General features: G+C 40.8%; 1 protein-coding gene across 2 annotated transcripts in view; it reads right to left on the bottom strand.

Moving 5' to 3' along the window:
• Positions 1-19,914, bottom strand: part of DOCK10 (dedicator of cytokinesis 10) — a 196,293-nt gene that overhangs the window by 157,964 nt on the left and 18,415 nt on the right. Inside the window, exon 1 of one of the 2 annotated variants that reach the window (XM_035006995.1) lies at positions 5,547-5,764. The exons of the other annotated variant lie outside the window; for it this stretch is intronic. Within the exon in view, the coding sequence (XP_034862886.1) occupies positions 5,547-5,651 (105 nt within the window). The 5' untranslated portion in view covers positions 5,652-5,764. Of the gene's footprint in view, positions 1-5,546; positions 5,765-19,914 lie in introns of those variants that run through there. 2 annotated transcript variants of the gene reach the window in all.

The following is a 19,914-nucleotide window of genomic DNA, read 5'->3' as shown; positions in this document are numbered from 1 at the left end:
TTGCAATAAACACATACATGCTACACACACAAGAACGTAAATAGTTCTGTCAACAACATGCATCCTATGTGTTCAATAAATCTCTCCATAATGACAGTCAGCTCCTTCTTTTATTTCCTTTCTCACTTTTGACTACTTGAGATTGAATGTGTATAGCGGGCGTTTGTTGTTTTTCGGCCCAGGCAACATGGCCCTGTTTTCTTTTTGTATTAGCAGTTAATTTGCCTCTGGACTTCTCTCCCCATCCCCAATAGGGAAAGTCTTGGTGAGTCTCAGTGTCTGCAACTAATGGACAGTCGTGTGGGACTCTGGCCTCTTTCTACTCAAAATTCAGAGTGCTGGGGGGGAAGTGTTGAATGGGCCTCGCTAGGATCACATGCCTGGACCATCAGATAAGCAGGATCCTTTTAATTATCAGACTCACCCAGGACCATGAAAAGTAAACACTTTCTCTCACTGAGTATCCCTATGAAGCCTAGAAGAGATCATTATTGCTTTATTTTACAGATCCAGAAACTTGGATTCTGGGGACTTCCTCAGCAACTGATATCTCAACCCAGCTCAGTGTGAAAAACCTCTGGTCCTCCCCACTCCACCAGCCAAGGTGATGGCGTTGCAGGAATAGAAAACAGAAAATCACCCCCCCCATCCCCTTCCCACAGGGAAGCTGCTGAAACATAGCTATCATTTGGAGTACTGATTCTGTTCCCTTTGTGAGTTTTTGCAGTGAAGGACATCTGGAGGCTGGTCTGAGGTCACTGGGCACCTCATGGAAGGCAGTGGTGACAAAAAAGGACCAATATATATATATATATAAGCAGGTAAGGAGGATGAAGAAAAGGAAGTGAAAGGTATATTAAGGAAATGTACATTGACTAATGACTGTGTCAAAAACCACAATGGAAATTGCCACTAATTGGGGGAATCTCTACATTCACAAAGATTTTTGCCATTACCACCAACTGGGAAATAAAAAGCTATCAGGATAATGGTGTTACTTGTGCATAGCCCTCCCTGACAAATGGTCTACCTCCTGTTCAGATGTAATAAAGGGCATCGTCATGAAGTTGACTCTACCACATTGGCAGTTCTCCTCCACATTGCTTTCCTCCTGGCTTAACTCCTCTCCTTCTCTTGGCAGCTGGCCTTGAGACAAGTAAGCTCATTCTTAAGTCACAAGCACCTCTTCTGAGTCCATTTAAAAGCATCTTCTCTGCAGCTACCTGGCGCATGAGCTGGCGGCTCCCTCTTGCTACACTGAGTCCTCTGCCTAGATTCTTGGGTCAAATCAAGTTTCAATTTACACTTCTCTATTTCCACGGTCAGACTGAATTCAGATCCACCCCCCCCACCCCCGCCCATTACTTCAGCTTTTTTGCTTTCTCCAAACATCCATTTAGAGCTCTCAGCGCTGCTTTCCATTGTTTGAACCTGGAATCTGGTCCCATTTCATTGTTACCTGCACCCAAAATCCTGGGACCCTTGCCTGTGCTTCCTTCCAGCTAATTGGCTCATTTTGAAATAGCTCAAATAGGTAATTGTGAATGTTTGTATAAAACGAGGGGTAGCAGTAAGAAGGCAGGACCGATGACCAGGGAGAAAGGCTGTTCAGAAATGTGGAAGAATAGATTAAAAATGCACTTAAGAGACAATGGCACAATATATTTTATAAAATGATGTATGTGAGACATATGTTAAAGATGTTTAGGTTAGATTCTCTTTCTATAGTTTTCACTTTTCTATTGATGGGCTGATAGGCTATTAGGAAATACGAGAGCAAGAATTTTCATGTGTATCCAAAGTTTTCCAAATACTTCCGAATCTTGCAGATTAATGATCCACAAGCCAATAACAGCTTAAAAATAACAACTTGCATGTATTTAAGTGAATTTTGCATCTTTTTCCTGACTGTACAGATGATTGATAGAATAATTCAGCTTAGGGGCGCCTGGGTGGCTCAGTTGGTTAAGCGACTGCCTTTGGCTCAGGTCATGATCCTGGAGTCCCGGGATCGAGTCCCGCATCGGGCTCCCTGCTCGGCAGGGAGCCTGCTTCTCCCTCTGACCCTCCCCCCTCTCATGTGCTCTCTGTCTCTCTCTGTCTCAAATAAATAAATAAAATCTTTAAAAAAAAAAAAGAATAATTCAGCTTAATCGTGTATTTAATCTCTCCAAATTAAGACATGCAACTTAGGGACGAAACTATCTTTTTACTGACTTCCTATGCATCAGAGATCATACCGAATGATCGGTTAAAAAAAATGAAAATAAAAATAGACAAGCAGTTTTTAAAAAAAACAACTATAGAGTACCATGCACACTTCAAAAATTAAGAGAAGTAGTTCTACTTGATGATCTAACAAGTAAGTTTCATTTTCCTTGAACTTCTCTTATAATGCAATTGCTCTCTCTTACAGTATATCGACTGTGACAAGCGGATTCAAATATATGAAGGCCTTTCTAGACAGTACCCTTGAAAGTTAGATTAATAGGGGAAAATTCCAAAACAATTAAAAATTCCAATAGAATTAAATATACAGCTTCAAACAGCATCTGAAAGAAATGGAATAAACAAAATTGTGGGTCTGTGTCATGAGTATCAAGTTTGGGTTTTATGCCTTTTAGGAAATCACTGTGTTCTGGTTAAGCATTCCAGATTACTGTGGAATGAAACCATTTCTAAATTTGCCTTAGAACAAGAAATGGTTTGTTGAATTCAAAATCCACATGATCACAACAAAAACAGATAATCCGTCATAATTATCTGCCACAGTCATTATTTCACTGCACTATGAGTATATCCAAAAATTCAAAAGGAAGTATTTTATATTCTCTGATATAACTTTAGGCCTTGTCTTCATGTGTTGGGCCTTTTGTCATTTGAATTACTTCTTCCTTGTCTCCTATCAAGTCGTCTCTGAAGCTTGTCTAGAGACACTGATTTAGTTTTCAGAAAGCTTAGATAATCATGCTGTGGAAAGTCCAGGCTGGCTTTGGGGGCTTTAGCCAAGGTGTGGGAAGCAAGAAACCACAAGGCATTTATTTCTAAGGCGACCCCATTAACACATAGAGCCATCTGGGACACCCCGAGTGCTCATACTGATGCAGTTCAGAATTTTGTCTCCTGAGTGACTCTGTCACTCTTCAGCTTTTTGCAAGCCTCCCAGGAGGAAGTTGTCACCTTTATAGTCCAGTCTTCAATGTCACCGTCACTGAAAAGGCAATCTCACTACAATTATATCCCCCTGCCCTTGCCCTTGGAAAGGGAAATACTTTACTTGGTTTTACTAATAGGACATAACACTTGTTACTCCCCACTTTTTACAGTGTTCAAATCATCTTTGTGGTGACCATGATCAAACTGAATTCCAATAAACCATCTTAAGACAGACCGGTATTGCTATGAACATTTTTATGGAAGAGTAAACTAAGGTTCAGAGTGATTTCAGTAATCGACCCAAGGTCATACAGAGGGTAGGTGAGATGGTCAGATAGAATGACCCCCTAACACTCTAATGATGTATTTCACTTCTTTGGATTCTCTTTTTTTCAAAAATAAAAACCACATCTCCAGATAATACTTAGGATGGATTGAGCAATCCCCTGCTCTACCGAAGAGACAACCTGGGAAAGAAGATAGGGCTATCTCAGGAAAACCACGGCAGGCAGCAGTGGCTGGAAGTCCCCGGTGCCTTCCACAGAAGAAAGCTAATCACTGTATGAATGATCTTAATTAAATGTGAATGCATAGCTACTGAATGCTCTGGGAAAACTCCCTCCTTACTGTCTGCTTTTCCCATAGTGCTCAGTAGCAATACCTTCAAATTCAATTAAGATAATTCCTAGAGTGATTAGCTTCATTATATGGTGAGACACTGGGGACTGTCCTGTTGCCAGGCTGTGTGTGTGGTCCATGTGAGATAGACAGGTTCTTCTCCTGCCTGGTGTCTCAGCGGTCACTAGAAGAAGTCAATTTCACAATGACATCATCTGCGGAACTTCTAAATTCCACCAAGAGAAAGGCCACTGGGAAATTATATTTTTTGGTTCTAAAGGTTAAAATCATCCCAAACCAACCAAGCTTTTCAAACACTTTTCCTCTTTAACAGGCTCGGAGTAAACAATGGATGCAAGCCAGCAGACAAGACACAACTGGAGACCTCAGTGGGTGCATGGGGACCAAGAGGTTAGTTTTAGGACTCTGCATATTCCAGTTATGAAATGCTGGTGGAGTGATATGGGAACAGGTTGAAGGGCTCGTTTGCCTGTGTTTCCCAATGGGTGACGTATACCACCGAGATACTGAGACAGAAACCGACCAAACAACAACTCAGCACCAGCCCTGTGAGCCAGACCTCTGATAAATTCTGTTCATGTTAAATTACCACCAAATACATTGTCAATATAAAGAGAACCACTATCACTTAAGACAGAATATTCTTTTACCTGATTTTGGCCTATCGGGCTGACTGACCATTCATTTGATTATTCATATTCATTAAATGACTATTCATAAATAATCATGATCGTATATGTAATTTTTAAAAAGCTGCTCTGTTTCTAGATTAAAGATGTTTATATGAACAAAAAGATTCTTCACCCCTAGAGCAGGGGTACTCAACCAGGGCAATCACCCTTCCTGTCCCAGGGGCCATTTGACAAAGTTTGGAGACATTTTTGATTGTCACAACTGGGGAGGGAGTGTTTCCATATATGGCACTGAAGCCAAGGATGTTGTTAAACATCTCACAATGCCCAGGACAGCCTGGCCCAGGACAGCTTGGATCCAAAATGGCAATAGGGCTGAGGTTAAGAAACCCTGCCCTGAAGAAAGCAAGCAAACCCTAAGCCACTCTGTAAAACGAACGTTCCTGTAAGAAGAGCTGCCCGATGATGTTGTCACAGCCATTTATTATATAACATGGGCCTTCCACGTTACATGTGAGTGACTGATGCACTCCTGCAAGAGGTTCTAATATTCAGCCATGGTAGCTCCTACAGATAGACATCTAGAATTCTATAACAAGTACACATTTCCAGAGCCCTCATTTTGTTTGCAAACAATAAGGCAGAAACATTTTTCACCATAAACAAACCAAATCTTTTTAACCTTTAAAACTTACTATTTTTCACTTTCTTACTTGGCTCATTTAATCAAATATTTATTTACACTTTCTTTCATAATTTGGACCATTTTTTCTAAGAATTTTAAAACAAATGAGTGATACGTGATCAAAATAGAGCAGTAATTTTTAAAAAGACCTCACAATTACATACAAGTCATCAACTGAGGTCATAATTGAGGTGATTGTAGTAATAGTTAAACTATTTAAATTCTCTCTCAATACGTTTTAAAATAATGATGTAAGTAATTCGAAAATAATGATGTAAATAAAAGAGGATATTTATGATCCAAATAGAATATTCTGTTCCATCTAGGACCTTGCCCAGAGCCTATGTTAGAACACTACCCACGGCTAATCTCTCTCTGTTTTTTAAAGTATTGAAGAAAAGACGAAAAACAAACATTGACATCTGGATACCTACAGAGCTAAATCTGTGGATTTCTTCTTGATTTATTCTCCTCACAGTTCTTCTCTTCTTCCAAAATTCACTGGCCTCCCGTTTAAAAACCTTTCCTCTGAAGCTCATTGTATCCTGTTATTTGAGTCGCAAAATATTTAAAAATAACCAATTTCGTTAAACACCTTCCTTCTGATGCTTCACCAGGCCGAACAAATCCTCCTTCTCTGGTGAAAAGGGAAATGCTCGTGCTACATTACCATAACTCAACAGAAAGGAAAAGAAAACCAACAAGTTACCGCTTCCTGTCACTACCAGCTGTCCTGATAGGCTTCTGTGCGCTTATTCTCCCTAGTCACCTGCTTTAGAGTAAGACAAAAACACAAAATGGCTTTGGACATTTAAGAGAATTGCTCATAGCTAAATAAATCATGGGATGTAAAATCACCCATGGAACCATGTCAAGACTTAATTAAAGGGCTGATTTACTGTAGGGCTCTAGGTCTGCCACTGAAACCTCCACCAGACTTCATTACCTGAGTAGACCCCAAAGGGAAACTGTCATAATATGCCTGGGGTCTGAGAAGTTTATTTCAAACAGTTGCTCATACAAGTGTAGATTAAGTTGGTGGTCTTCCAAGATCATCACTTAGGGCACAAGGAGAAATTAGAATTCTATTCATATTGGTTATCTAAATAAGTTGTACTCTACAACTATTTAATATAATAGATATTGACATGGACACCTTGATTCTCTATGGCAAATAGTTACAAACAGTCAAATAATTTCCTAATCTGTACTTACTTTCTCTGGAGCTATTTAGAACTGCAACTCTCCCTTCAAAACTACCCGAATTCTCCTTCCTGTTTTATTCTTCTCCATGACACTTACTAGCATGTGACACTACCCTACATTATACTTATTTATGTTACCTTATGGTTTGTCTTCCTGCACTCGACTCTATGCTTCACAAGAGTGGGAATTTTGTCTGTTTCATGTACCATGTCTTCGGTGATGACAACAGTGTTCGTCATCCAGAAGTTTCTCAGTATATAGCTGTTAAGTTTAATGAAAGAATAAATGAGGGATTGGGGTGCCTGGGTGGCTCAGTCAGTTAAGTATCTGCCTTTGGCTCAGGTCATGATCTCAGGGTCCTGGGATCGAGCCCTGTGTTGAGCTCCCCGCTCACTGGGGAGTCTGCTTCTCCCTCTCCCTTTGCCGCTCCCTCCACCACCTGCTCCAGCTCTCTTGCTCTCTCTCTCTTTCTCTTTCAAATAAATAAATAAAATCTTTATTAAAAAAAGAATAAATGAGGGGCTTACATTTATTATGCTTAATAATGAAGCTTGTCCCCTATGTATATTGTGTTTTGAAATATTATTCTTTCATTATTTATTTATTTATTTTTTTGCCACAGAGAAAATGGAATAAGACATGTTTCCTGAGAAAAGGAAAGCCACTTCTCAGGAAAGCCTCTTTCTGAGGAGCCTCTTTTGCAAACACAGTCCTCGATTCTCTACTGAAGGTGGTGATCTTCAGGAAAACGCTCACTTAACCAGCTCATCCAAACCACAATGGCCTAAGTAGATGCCATCTGCTTATTTAATAAGCCTCCCCATTCATCACAGTTGCTTTTTACTGATGCAGGCCATTCCCTTTGACCCAGTAATAACCAGACATAGTTGAAGTGTATCCATACACCCGAGACTTGAGGCACTCATCTAATTCTACCTTGTCAGGCAGTGATTTGTGTAAGATGGAGAAAGAGAGATAGTGATTATTCCTTGTCAAAGTGTGGACACTGAGGAAGCTTCTTTCAAGAACTATGAGAAAAACAACAAGATACTATAAAAATAAGAGGTAGGGAGGTAAACTGTATCATCATTTTAAAATTACCTTAGGCAAACAAAGATCCCATACAGCAGAAGCCCTTTTGTTCCATGGTCATGAAATATTTAGCAATTTCACTGTATGTCTTTAGCTCTGAACAGATTTTACCCTCTAAGTAACTCTTTGGCATCTGTTAGATGAGCAGGCACATCATAGCACATGCAGACTTTTCGGATTTAACTTGTTTCTTTCAGGACATTATCAGAGTCTGCCTCTGGGTCACCTGATTTCCTGGGGTAAGATTATGTTTCTATTTTAAGAGCTGAAAATAGTGTTTTGTGACCATTTTTAGATTACGGACCCATTTGAAAATCCAATAAAATCTGCAGACTCACTCGCAGAAAGATGTAAGTATTCAGAACATGTGCATGCATGGTTGGAGGTCACAAATCTCAGAAGTCCATCCATGGATCCTCTTATCCGTGGTAGCCTAAATCCCTAACTTATGATTTTAGGTGATAGGAACGTTGTAATGAAGCATTTATAGTAATACTGAGCAACTCTTGTGTGACTTCCTTTCTTTCTAATATTTGCATCTAGTCTCTCCTCTATTCCTCTTTAGGCACCACAGTTCTTTATCCTGGAGTCCCTCCCACTCCTTGACTTCTGCAATGTGAGAATGACTCATTTGTCCCCTTTCTTAGCTGTTGATTGCAGCTCCCTTAAGTACTGACAGAAGAAGGCATTGCCAAGGCACATATGGGGATGTCAGATAGGCATAACTTGGGGTGACTGCAAAGGAGGAGGAAATCCTGTAACATGGAGTGTGGTATTCCATGGGATGGCTCCACTGGGGACCTCCATTGGGCTGTGCCTTCCTTGACTTCAGACCAAGTCTGTGTCTCCAGCATTCTGTGATACTCCACACCACCCCAGTAAATTCCTTTTCTGCTTAAGTTCAGAAACGTGTTAGAAATTAAAAAAAAAAAAAAAGCCTACAAAGGACAATGGGCAAGAATAGAGATAAACAGAAATTAGAGATTAGTTGGCTCAACCACCAGGAGTCACTGTCAAACTCATTAGTAGAGATCTGGTACCAATACATGTAGAATTTATTAAGTACTATACTCAAGGCATTGCTGGCTTCGAGAGAAATGAAGCTAACCTTAAGAAGCTTGTACCTGACAAAGGAGTTCACTAGAGTTGAAGGAATCTAGGAAAGCTTTATAGTAAAGACAGAACCTAAGGCAGGCTTTGATTAATAGGTGGGAGTCAAACAGGTGGGAGAATGGTAAAGGATACTCCGGGAAAGAGGAATGTAGCATGAAGAAGGCATAAGATAGAATGGTTAAAATCATGGGATCTGGAATCAGCTTGAATTCAAATCCTGGGTCCACTTTTTCCTCACTGTGTATTTTCAGCTCAGTTTTCTCATCCCTCATAAACTAAGGATAGCACAGTAGCCACCTCAGAGTTTTGTAGGGATAAATGAGATGACACTTAAAAATTTCAGCATATTGTCTAATACATAGAAAGCATAATGACCACTTATTACAAAAGCTAAGAAGCAGGTCAAAACAGATTTTGTAAGAAAAAGTAGGAAGTCCATCTTGTCTATAGCCAGGGTTGAGAAGGAGAGGAGTGGTGGAAACAACTAACAATAGAAGCCAGGGGCTACTTCATGGAAGGCTTTGAATGCCAAGATAAGGAGGTTTCCACTGCATCCTGAAAGCCATGAGAAACCTGAAGGATTTCTGAGTTACAATTAAAATAGTGCCTTTGGAAGATTCATTTGGTAGCAGTATTGACCCAGGTAATAACAGAATGGTGGAAGGTAGAAAACATGGCAACAGAAACATAATCATAGATTTCACTGAGATTATAAATGAAGATCTGGCAATTAAATGGAAAATGAATGGTAGTTGAAACTTATTGAGCAAGTACTGGGTGCTGGATGCTGATCTAAGTTTATAGTACCTTCTTTAAACCAGTGACACTGTGAGCTAGGTATTATTATTATTGTTATCACCATCCCAGCTTTACAGAGGAAGATATTTGGGTCCTGAGAAGTTAAGCAATTGGTCCAAAGTCTGAAAGAAAATAAATAGCACAGATGGGATTTCAACCAAGGCAGTCCAGCTCCAGAGCCCAAACTTTTAACCACAAGGGAGGGTCAAAGATGCCAGCAGGTTTCTGAGTTTGCCATCAAGGAGATGGAAGATATGACTGAGGACATAGAGTAATAAAGAGAGAGGACTTCTTTTCCTACTAATGCTGATATAGACATGTTGAAGTTTGGGTCAAGAAGATAGGAAAACAGACATGTCCAACAACATTGTTGTATGTGTGCTGGGAACTCATGAAAGATTCAGTGCTGGAGATGTGAAGCTGAAAGTCACCAGAAGAGTTAAAATCGAAAAGTCTAAAAGTAAATTGAATTTTTGGAGAACAGGTAGCACAGAATTGAGAACACAGTCTTGAAGTTCTTTTACATATGATAAATGGAAAGCCATTTAGGAAGTTGGGAAGGCACTGAGATAAAGGGGGGGAAAGTCCAGGGCAGTGAGGCACCCAGATGCACTGGGTGGGGAGTTCAAGGATGGTGCTCATAGCATCTGAGCAGAGATGGATGTAGGACATAGAATGTACAAAAAGATTCAGTGTGAAAGATAAGCAAGATGAAAAATAAGGACCTTGCAGTCTTGCATCCAGACAGATTTATATTTGAATCCTCTTTAGCCATCTATTAGATGATCTCTGGCAAGTTACTTGACCTCTGTCTGCCTGTTTTTTTAATATATTCAATGGAGTGGTGAGTATATAGCTTATAAGGTTGTTGTGAAATAATAAATATTAGTACCTGGCATTGAGGAAAAAATATATATATTTTACATATACATACATAATTCCTGTATGTATATATATAAACATTTATTGAATATGGTGAGCATTTATTAGCTCTACATAGGTTGTATTTATGTATAGACACACCTATTATGCATATACAGATACATAGAAAACATATGAATACTTGTATATATATAGTATTTTTTTTAATATGTATGTAGTATTTAAAGTCTGGCTCCATGGTGCCCAGTCAGAGAAAGTAAGTTTGCAATTTTCAATAGATAAGAGTCTGGATACTTGGAAGTTAGTTAAGATGGGAATTATTAACCATATTGTAGAAGAAATAGGAAGATGTTAGAAATTTTAGAAAAAGTTCTGTTTGTATTAGTTTTCTCTTGCTGCTGGAACAGCTTACCACACATTTGGTGGCTTAAATCAATATGCATTTGTTATCTCATAGCTGTTGTGGGTCAGAAATCTGGGTACAATATGGTACACCGTGATTCTCTGCTTGGGGCTTCACACAGGTGTCAGCAGGGCTGTGTCCCTTTCTGGAGATGCTAGGGAAGAACCTGGTTTCAGACTCTTCAGTTGAGGTTATTGAAAGAATTCAGTTCCTTGTAGTTGCAGGACTGAGGTCCCCATCTCCTTGCTGTCAGCCGGGGGTCACTGTCAGTGTCTAGAGCCTGCCTGCATTCTCTGGCTCGTGGTCTCTTCCTGAGCTAGCAACAAGGGGTTGATTGAACTACCAGAGAGTCTTGGGACAACATCCTTAGAAAACTGTCTCCCACACAGTCATATTCTGGATTCCAGCTTGGTTTTTGTGCTTAATCTTTTAAAAACAAGTTTAACTTCATGAATGTACCGAGAAAAAGGTTTAGGTGAGGACAGTACTTGGCCTTTGAGTGTCATTTCTACTAAGCAGTGAAGATGCAGGTTGCAGTGGAGCTAAGAAATGAGTGAGAGGAGATAAAAATTTGGCTTATAGATCCCTTCCTGGGAAAAACCAGCAGTGAGATATGGGTGAGAAAAATAATTATAGCTCTGGGGAGGGGCAACAGAACCAAAGAGACAAATTTAGAAGACGAATAGTGGTGGACAAGTAATCGGATATATAAACACAGAAAATAAAAGCAATAAGCTAAGGCAACAAGCCATGAGGTCATCTTTTTTTTTTTTTTTTTTAAGATCTATTTATTTATTTTAGAGAGAAAGAGAGAGCATGCATGGGAAGGGCAGAGGGAGAGGGAGAGAGAATCTCAAGCAGATTCTGTGCTGAATGTGGAGCCGGATGCAGGGCTTGACTTCACAACCCTAAGATCACGACCTGAGCCAAAATCAAGAATCAGACACTTAACCAACTGTGCACCCAGGCACCCCTATGAGGTCACCTTTAAAATGTTTAATTCCATTTGCACAATATTTGAGTAGGTTGTATGATGGGCAAATGATATCCTCACTGAACCTAAGAAACCAGAGGACAGAAACTTGGGTTTCATTGACTCTGCATCTGAACCAACTTGATAAAAATGACCCAAAAAGTACCGTTGGGAATGCAGAGTAACTGAAACCTTGGTGGTTGTCTTAGCTAGCTACACATGATGTCATGCTCGAATCCGCAAAGCCTAATTTGAGCAACCAGCAAAGCAGTTTCCTGTGTGTTTCCACCTGCTTTCATGCTGCCTCTTGATTCCATCTTATCTTTATTCTAATTTATTCTCCCTGCTTAGTTTTTCAGCATGTGCTGCATTTACTCCTTCATTGTTAGAGGATATTTAGATAACTCATTTTATTTTTTCTCTTCCATTTCTGATCGATTTCCCTATTTCCTGCAGGTTTGTGTGCTGCATGGCTTTGGTCACATAAGACAAAGCAAGGCTGCGTCTCTGGGTTCAGCTTGCCACCGTCCACCTTGTTTAAAGGAAGTCAAGCACAAGTAGCTACTTCCTCCTTCACTGTGGTCTCTCCTGAGCCTGGCCCCAGGCAGCAGTGCTCTTTACGAAGGTTCACTACTTCCTGGTGAACAGCTCAGAGTTACCCTGAGAGAGCCTTGAGGGGTTTAAATGAAGACAACATGGACGCCTGGGTGGCTCAGTCCATTAAGCGTCTGCCTTCAGCTCAGGTCATGATCCTAGAGTCCCAGGGTCAAGTCCTGCATTGGGGGGGGTGGGTCCCTGCTCAGCGGGGAGTTTGCTTCTGCCTCTCCCTCTGCCACTCCCCCTGCTCATGCTCTCTCTCTCGCCCAAGCTCTCTCTCGCTCAAATAAATAAACAAAATCTTTAAAAAAACGAACACAACAAAACCTCTTATTTCTAATGTAGAGTTTTCAGTGGGCAATGTCTGTGGAATACAACAGTTCTTCCTGTCCCCTAACTTGCACTTCAAATAGCATTTGTGTTAGTATAAAATATTGAGAAATTTCATGGAAAAGAAAGTGCCATGCAATGTGAACCTCACTGAGGGAGAATGTAGACATGCCAAAAATAGAAACAGACAGCAGTTGTGTGTGTGTGTGTGTGTGGGTATTGTGTGCATGTTGTGTGTGTGTGCATGTACGTAGGCATAAATGATCTTTACTGCACTGAAATAATTTATAGTATTCAGTTCATAGCCCTTCAAACATGTATCAAGTTGTAATGATACTGTTTATATTGTTGAATTTAAATAAGTCTCGGGGTAAAGTTTCCCACTTAATCAGGATTTGATGTAGGAGTGAAGGGGGTAAAAAAAACCTCATTTCTTACAGAGTCTTGTGAGCCCATCTTAGAATCTAATAGCAATCAGTGAAGGGGTGATAGTTTTTTTCTTCTCAATTGTGGACTTTATCATTGGCTTTATCATACGGGAAATGAGGAACACTGGCTTTAATGTTTGCCCTTTTCTCAATGTTCCATTGGGTATTTAGGTATTTATCACCCATCCCGAAGTTTTTCCTGATTTATGGTAAAGGCATTCAACCACCCTCAAGACATCAGCTTTCTCTTGATCTGTTACAAAGTTGGGAGATCCTCAGAGGCAAGCATTCATTCTGATGGAGACCATGCCTTAACTCACACTCTCTTGCCACCATGCTCAGAGCCAGAGCATAAGAACATGACAATAACAACGGCAAACATATTATATGATGTTCTAGGTTTATGTTTCACACGATATATATATAGCTGGAATCTTAATGCTCTTTAAAAAGTCATGCAACTAATTCTTCACCTAATGTTCTTCTCCCATTAAAAAAAAATAATCAACCCCAAATCAACATATTTTCTACAGGACAATTTTTCTTCTATCTTTTAAAGAAGACTGAAAGGCGTTCTGGATTGAGGCAGATGCTTTCTTTTACAAATGATCAGATGAAGGCATTCAAACAGAGCCTCCCAGAAGATGGGAGTTGAGGGACTCTGAATCAATGCTATTATCTTTGATCAAATGGACTACTGCCCAACAGCCATTTCCCCCAGAGACAGGCATTCTCTCTGCCGGCTGGCTTGGATCCCATGCCAGCTTCCCGCTGCTGGCAAAGTTAACTACACACTAGAATTACTTCTTTTAAAATAAAGCAAGCACCCAAAATTGGCCTCCTATAGTCATTCCAATTGCTAATTACCTTGCTTTCACGATGACTGTCACCCATTGTTTAATAAATACCCCGAAAATTACATTGTACACAAGTTTTATGGAGAGGGCCAAGGTCTTTCGAATCTGTGAATCTCAAATGGAAACCACCTGCTTTCATGCTGCCTCTTGATTCCATCTTATCTTTATTCTAATTTATTCTCCCTGCTAAGTTTTTCAGCATGTGCTGCATTTACTCCTTCATTGTTAGAGGATATTTAGATAACTCACTTTATTTTTTCTCTTCCATTTCTGATCGATTTCCCTATTTCCTGCAGGTTTGTGTGCTGCATGGCTTTGGTCACATAAGACAAAGCAAGGCTTTGATGATGGCTTTCTGGCCCAGTGACCTTCTGGAAGGTAGTGGAGGTTGCTCTCCAGACCAGGGCTAGCTCCTTTTGAAAGCCAAGTTGACAGTTGCTTGGAAGAACCTCAGGGCTACTGGCCTTCCAGTTAGTCCCCTCTCTTACTTCTCCATACCTCAAAATCCCACTCCTGGAATTAGTCTGGGTCTGGGTTTCTGTTTCTGTTCTGGGCGGTCCCTATCAAAGCACAGCTATCCCTTGCTGGGAAAAGATTGAAGCCATTATCCTCTTCACTACCTTAGAGCTCCTAGAGCCCAAAAGGCAAGCACATTTCCACGGCATGAAGGATAAGGTTGGAAGTGTGGTATTTGCCCCTGTGGGAATGATCACTGGGCTGGAGTCTGTGGGCCTCTGGACAAGTTACCCAACCTCTCTGAACTTGAGTTTCTTCAACTGTAAAGTGAGGATAACCACAGCACCTACTGCACTGAGTGCCGTGAGGCTTGATAAAAGAATATTTATAAAGAGCTTAGCACCATACCTGGAATAGAATAAAATACTCAGTGGATGTTAGCTACAAGTTTGATGAGGAGGCAGTTGCGTTCAGAGAGTAAGTGATCATAGCTGGGCTGCCACTGTGTTCAGGGGCAGATGTTCGCAGATGTTTGTGTACTGAACAGCAGGCGGGGCCGGGGGGGAGGGGATGAGAAGGATACCAGATTGAAAAGTGGCAGTGAAAGGGAAAAGACATTCCAAAATGAAAGGAGTGGCCAGAAGACCCCGTTGGCCTGGATGTGGACAATTAGGCTAAATGGCCCCTCCTCCAATGCACACTGGAGCCCTCCACAGCTGACCTCTTTGTGCTCGCTATGCCTGGCAACACTGCATATTTTGTTTTTGAATCCCCACTGTGCACAACTACAAAAGCTTCCAATTATCCTATTTCTGTCATCTCCCTTCATCCCACACAAAAGACCCAAATGCAAGGAAGTTAAGAAAGCCAAGATTTAACCAATATCATATGCTTTTTTATCTCTTCATGGTTATGTTTCTGCCCAAGCAGGACTGCAAATTCCCAGAGCAATAAACAGGATCGTCTTTATGTCTGCTGGGTCCCCTACTGGCATGCAGCAAATACCAACATTATAATTACCAATTTGATGCGAACAGGAGAAACGGGCACTGCACTTTCTTTTTCTCTGTCTTCGCCTTCTCTCCTTCCACAACTTTCCAAGGCCACAACAACGTATCGCAGTACACTGACGAAGAGACATTTAATCTGACTTCGCTGTCTCTTGCAAGGGTGTCCCAGATTGGGAAAGAGATCCATTACCTAGACTGGCTCAAAAGATCTTTGGTGGCACTGAAGATTGGCATCTCTCTTGCTTTGGTTGGCATTCAGGGTTATATTTTCAGTAAGCAGTTCTGAATTTGTGTTCACTTCTTATCTTTCTGTGCCCATAACTACTGAGCGGAGACCACCATTGGTAAGTCATTTCTTTTGTTCTGGCCGAGTGCATGTCTGTTCATAGTGAGAAGAGCGTGCATGGCAGACAGGAAACCTGTATTCCAGAATCAGTCCATTTACTGATGGCCCGAGTGACCTTGGGCAAAACAGTCACTCTGTAAGCTTTTTTTTTGATCTCTAAAATTCTATGTTTTTGTGTTTTTTTTAAATCAAACAATTTGTACATCCATTTTCAAATAAACTAATGATTGGGCTGAGAAAATAAGCTTTCTTTCTTTCTTTCTTTCTTTCTTTCTTTCTTTCTTTCTTTCTTTCTTTCTTTCTTTCTTTCTTTCTTTCTTTTTTTAACCTTAAGTGCCACTTGGAAAAGAAAGACAAGCTGCAATCAGATGCCTTTTTCCATATCCAGTCCAGATGGTATACCCAGAGAGATGCTACCTGTCCCTTGCTCCCTGTTCCCCAGCTAGATTTCCTTTCAGAAGTAAACAGCTGTGCCTTCTCGCTAGATGACACTGTCCTTGACATCTTTTATAAACAGAGCATTGAGAGGATTTTGGTACTGTTTTCCCACCCACTTGTTTTACTGATATTCCTTGATTTTCTTATGGAGGACATCTCATCTACCCCCTCACCTTCCAGAAAATGTCAAGCAGGGGCCCTGACTATATGTGGGCTGGAGTCTTGAGAAGAAGGACCCAAAGGCAGAAAATGTGATTTATATCACACCACCCCAAGTCCTGCACACTGTGGTTCCTGGGCCCTTCTCATTCCTGTGCTGATTAAGGCCGGCTGTTGAGTTCTGCCTTCAGTCTGATGGGCTTTCCCCACCTTCATACTTTATTCCCCTTGATTGAGGTATAGCTCTTCTCTGTTTGCAACCATGTTACATTTGCAACCATCTGTTTATTTACTCTGAAAAGAGGTAAAGATATTGTGCTAAGTTTTTAAGATAATCAGAAAAATAAAACAATTTCTTTGTCTTTAAAGAGCTTAGAAGAGAGGGTTTGGCAAATGCTGTAATGGGAGGTTTATATTAGAAAGTACTAAAAATCAAACAAGTAGAAATCTCATTATTTTTTCCCAAGTATTCTTTTTCTTGAAGATTTTTATTTATTTATTTGAGATAGAGAGAGCATATGCGCAGGGGGCGGGAAGGGCAGAGGGATAGGGATAAGCAGACTCCCTGCTGAGTGTGGAGCTTGAAGTGGGGCTTGATCCCAGGACCCCAAGATCATGACCCGAGCCAAAGTCAGACGCTTAACCCACTGAACCACCCAGGCACCCCTCCCAAGTACTCTTTTAAGCACTAAAATCAATAATCCAACACATAAAAAAATGAGCTCATTACCTTTCTTTCCACATACCATTCCACGCAACTTTATCCTCAGGTTAATATCACCAGCTACCCAGGTCGTAAAATCAGGGACATGATACTCATTTTCAACTTCCCTTACCCCTCATCTGCATAACCAGCTCATCACTAAGTTCTAATGATTATATATTTTCTCTTGAGCATCCCTGTCATTATAATAATTTTCCTGTCTAACGCCAGGTTTGACCATGTTATTCCCGGGCTCAGAAGTCTTAAATGGCTACCCCCTTGACAATATTAGTGTTTCCCAAGTTGTGCTCTAGAGCTTCCTGATGTGCGAGTCAGTGCTCCTTTTAAAGAGACAGCCAATGTCAAACAAACTTGAGAAACAGTGGACTGAGCAAAGCTAAACTGCGTCCTCACTGAAGAACTCTTCGGGGCTTTACATTTCCAACAATGTGCAATGTGAATCTCTTGAGGCATGTGTACTAGGCAATATTCCCCACATGGATTTTTGTATGGAAGCATTTTCTTACAGAATGCTTATATTCCCTGTCACACAGTCTGGGGAATGGTCTCTGCAACCCTGCAGATGCAGTGAGACCCCCGGTAGACAGAATCTCAATTATTTTCCCTTTTCTTTCCCCCTAAAATATTTTCTTTTTTTTTTTTTTAAAGATTTTATTTATTTATTTGAGAGAGAGAATGAGACAGAGAGAGAGAGCATGAGATGGGGGAGGACCAGAGGGAGAAGCAGACTCCCTGCTGAGCAGGGAGCCCGATGCGGGACTCGATCCCGGGACTCCAGGATCATAACCTGAGCCGAAGGCAGTCGCTTAACCAACTGAGCCACCCAGGCGCCCTCCCCCTAAAATATTTTCAAAAAAGAAAATGACAGTGGCATCTTTTCCAGGGTAGATGGAAATTGTAGGAGTTTGTGCGAAGAGGTCTGAATCAGGGCAGATGCCAGGTTGTCCTGGTGCTAAAACAAAGGGAAGGCAGCCTGGTGGCTGGTTGCCAGGGCGACTGCAGGCTTTGGGGTAGGACCTTTGCACCTTTGCCAGTCTGGGCCCTGCTCCTGCCCCACAGTGAGCACCAGGTGCCATCTTCTTCCCCCAGCAATGACAGCTCAGAGCAGCATAACCAAGACATTTGTGCATAGCAGCAAGGGAGATACATAACTTAAATACTTGACATAATTTGCTTACCCTGGACAAGAGGTAACATCTATTAAGTACGTGGCTTCGGGTTTCTTGGGCCTCTGTGAAATCTCAGCCTAATAGGATGAGGCAGGGACTGAATAAGCACTGTCCTCGCCACGGAAAATAATTCATGACCCAGTTATGGTGAAAATATGGGACATCTGAATCCTGCCTCCATCCCTGCCCTCCGCCTCTTCCCCGCAGTAGCTGGTGAGACTCTAGTCCAGGTTGTAAGCAGGGTTCTAAAAGGATTTATTGCTTTTGATGCATTAGTGTCCATATCTTCTACTTGCATTATGTTGCTGAAAATTAAGTTAAGCGTCAGATATTTATTACCACATTCCCCTTTGATATTTTTATAGCCAAGAAAGGATAGTCTGACTTAGTATTATTTAATTATACCCGTGGAAATCTTTCTAAATTAAGAGTCAGAGTACACGTTTTTCGAAGTCTAAATATGATCTTTAGCCATACACTTACATTAACATCAGAATCGTTTTGCACTCCTATCAGTCAAACACGTTGTCATGTGTTACAAGCTGTCTAGTCCTCACTGGCTCAAACTGGAACCCTGAATTAAAGGGAAGCTCTCATAAAAACTTACGGGAGAATGACAATCTGACAGTAAATGACTCCCCTTGGTTCGCCAATGAGGTTTTCCTGCCACTAATGTTTTTTGGGGTTTTTTGGCCACTCGTGTTTTAAAATATTGGAATTAGTTGATAGCATTTAAAAATAAGATTTTACATAAAAGCCCTGGCTACTAGCATCTCTGAAAAAAAAAAAAAAATTCGAGATCTGATGATATTGATCCTACCTTTGGACATGGGCCATGACCCTTTGTGTGGGCCATGCATTTTTAAATTTACCATGCTCCCCACTGCTCCCATTTGTCTCCTTGTCTATCCTATGTGGCCTGAAGGCGTTTGAGTTGGAAGCCCTTGACTTGAAGTCACATTCAAGATCATATCTTTTAGTAAGGCTGTTGTAACTGGGAATCTGATCTAAGCCTTACTTGATCCCTCTACATTAAACAGTAAGCCTAAAGATTTCTACGGCCAGTATATTTGCAGTTAATCCAAGTCTATATGAGATCAATAATTTACTCCTGAGGATTCCCCAAATGTGAACATGCACCCATATCTTATTACTACTAGTAATACAATTGTGTTTCTGCTCTCACCTTCCTACCAGAACACTTCCTACCCACCTTGAGTGGATGGGACAAAAGAATAATTCTAGCATTGATTAAGCCATAGAAAGCACTAAAGTACACTACATTTCTTCTTTAACTTTTCAAAATAAGAACCATTTTGGTGCGTTGGTGAAAAACTGGTGTGGCAGTTAATGGCATGTTTCAACACCTCTTCATGTAAGTGATGGGAACATGATGCCAAGCAAAACCTTTAAAAAGTGACAAAATATTTGTTTTAAAAGAGGAAACAGGGGCGCGTGGGTGGCTCAGTCCATTAAGTATCTGCCTTCAGCTTAGGTCGTGATCTCAGGGTCCTGGGATAGAGCCCTATATCCCTGTGGAGGGCTCTCTGCTCAGTAGGGGGTCTGCTTCTCCCTCTGCTCTTCCCCCCCACTTGTGCAAGTGCTCTCTCTCACTTTCTCTCTCTCTCAAATAAATAAATAAAATCTTTAAAAAAATAAAAGAGGAAACAAACATTCTTTAAGTGGAGATCTTATATTAATGATGAAAGAAAGATCATAAGAGCCTTCATATAAAAGGTTATCATGATATTACTAAGTTATTTATCTACACATCTAAAATTATCCCCACATGCATTTTTAGAACATATCACAGATCTGGAT

This window comes from Mirounga leonina, unplaced genomic scaffold (assembly GCF_011800145.1).
Source record: "Mirounga leonina isolate KUSES-001 unplaced genomic scaffold, KU_Mleo_1.0 Mir_151, whole genome shotgun sequence".
In the NCBI taxonomy this organism is placed as follows: domain Eukaryota; kingdom Metazoa; phylum Chordata; class Mammalia; order Carnivora; family Phocidae; genus Mirounga; species Mirounga leonina.
Note: the sequence above shows the minus strand (reverse complement) of the source record. Positions and strands in the feature narration are given on the sequence as shown.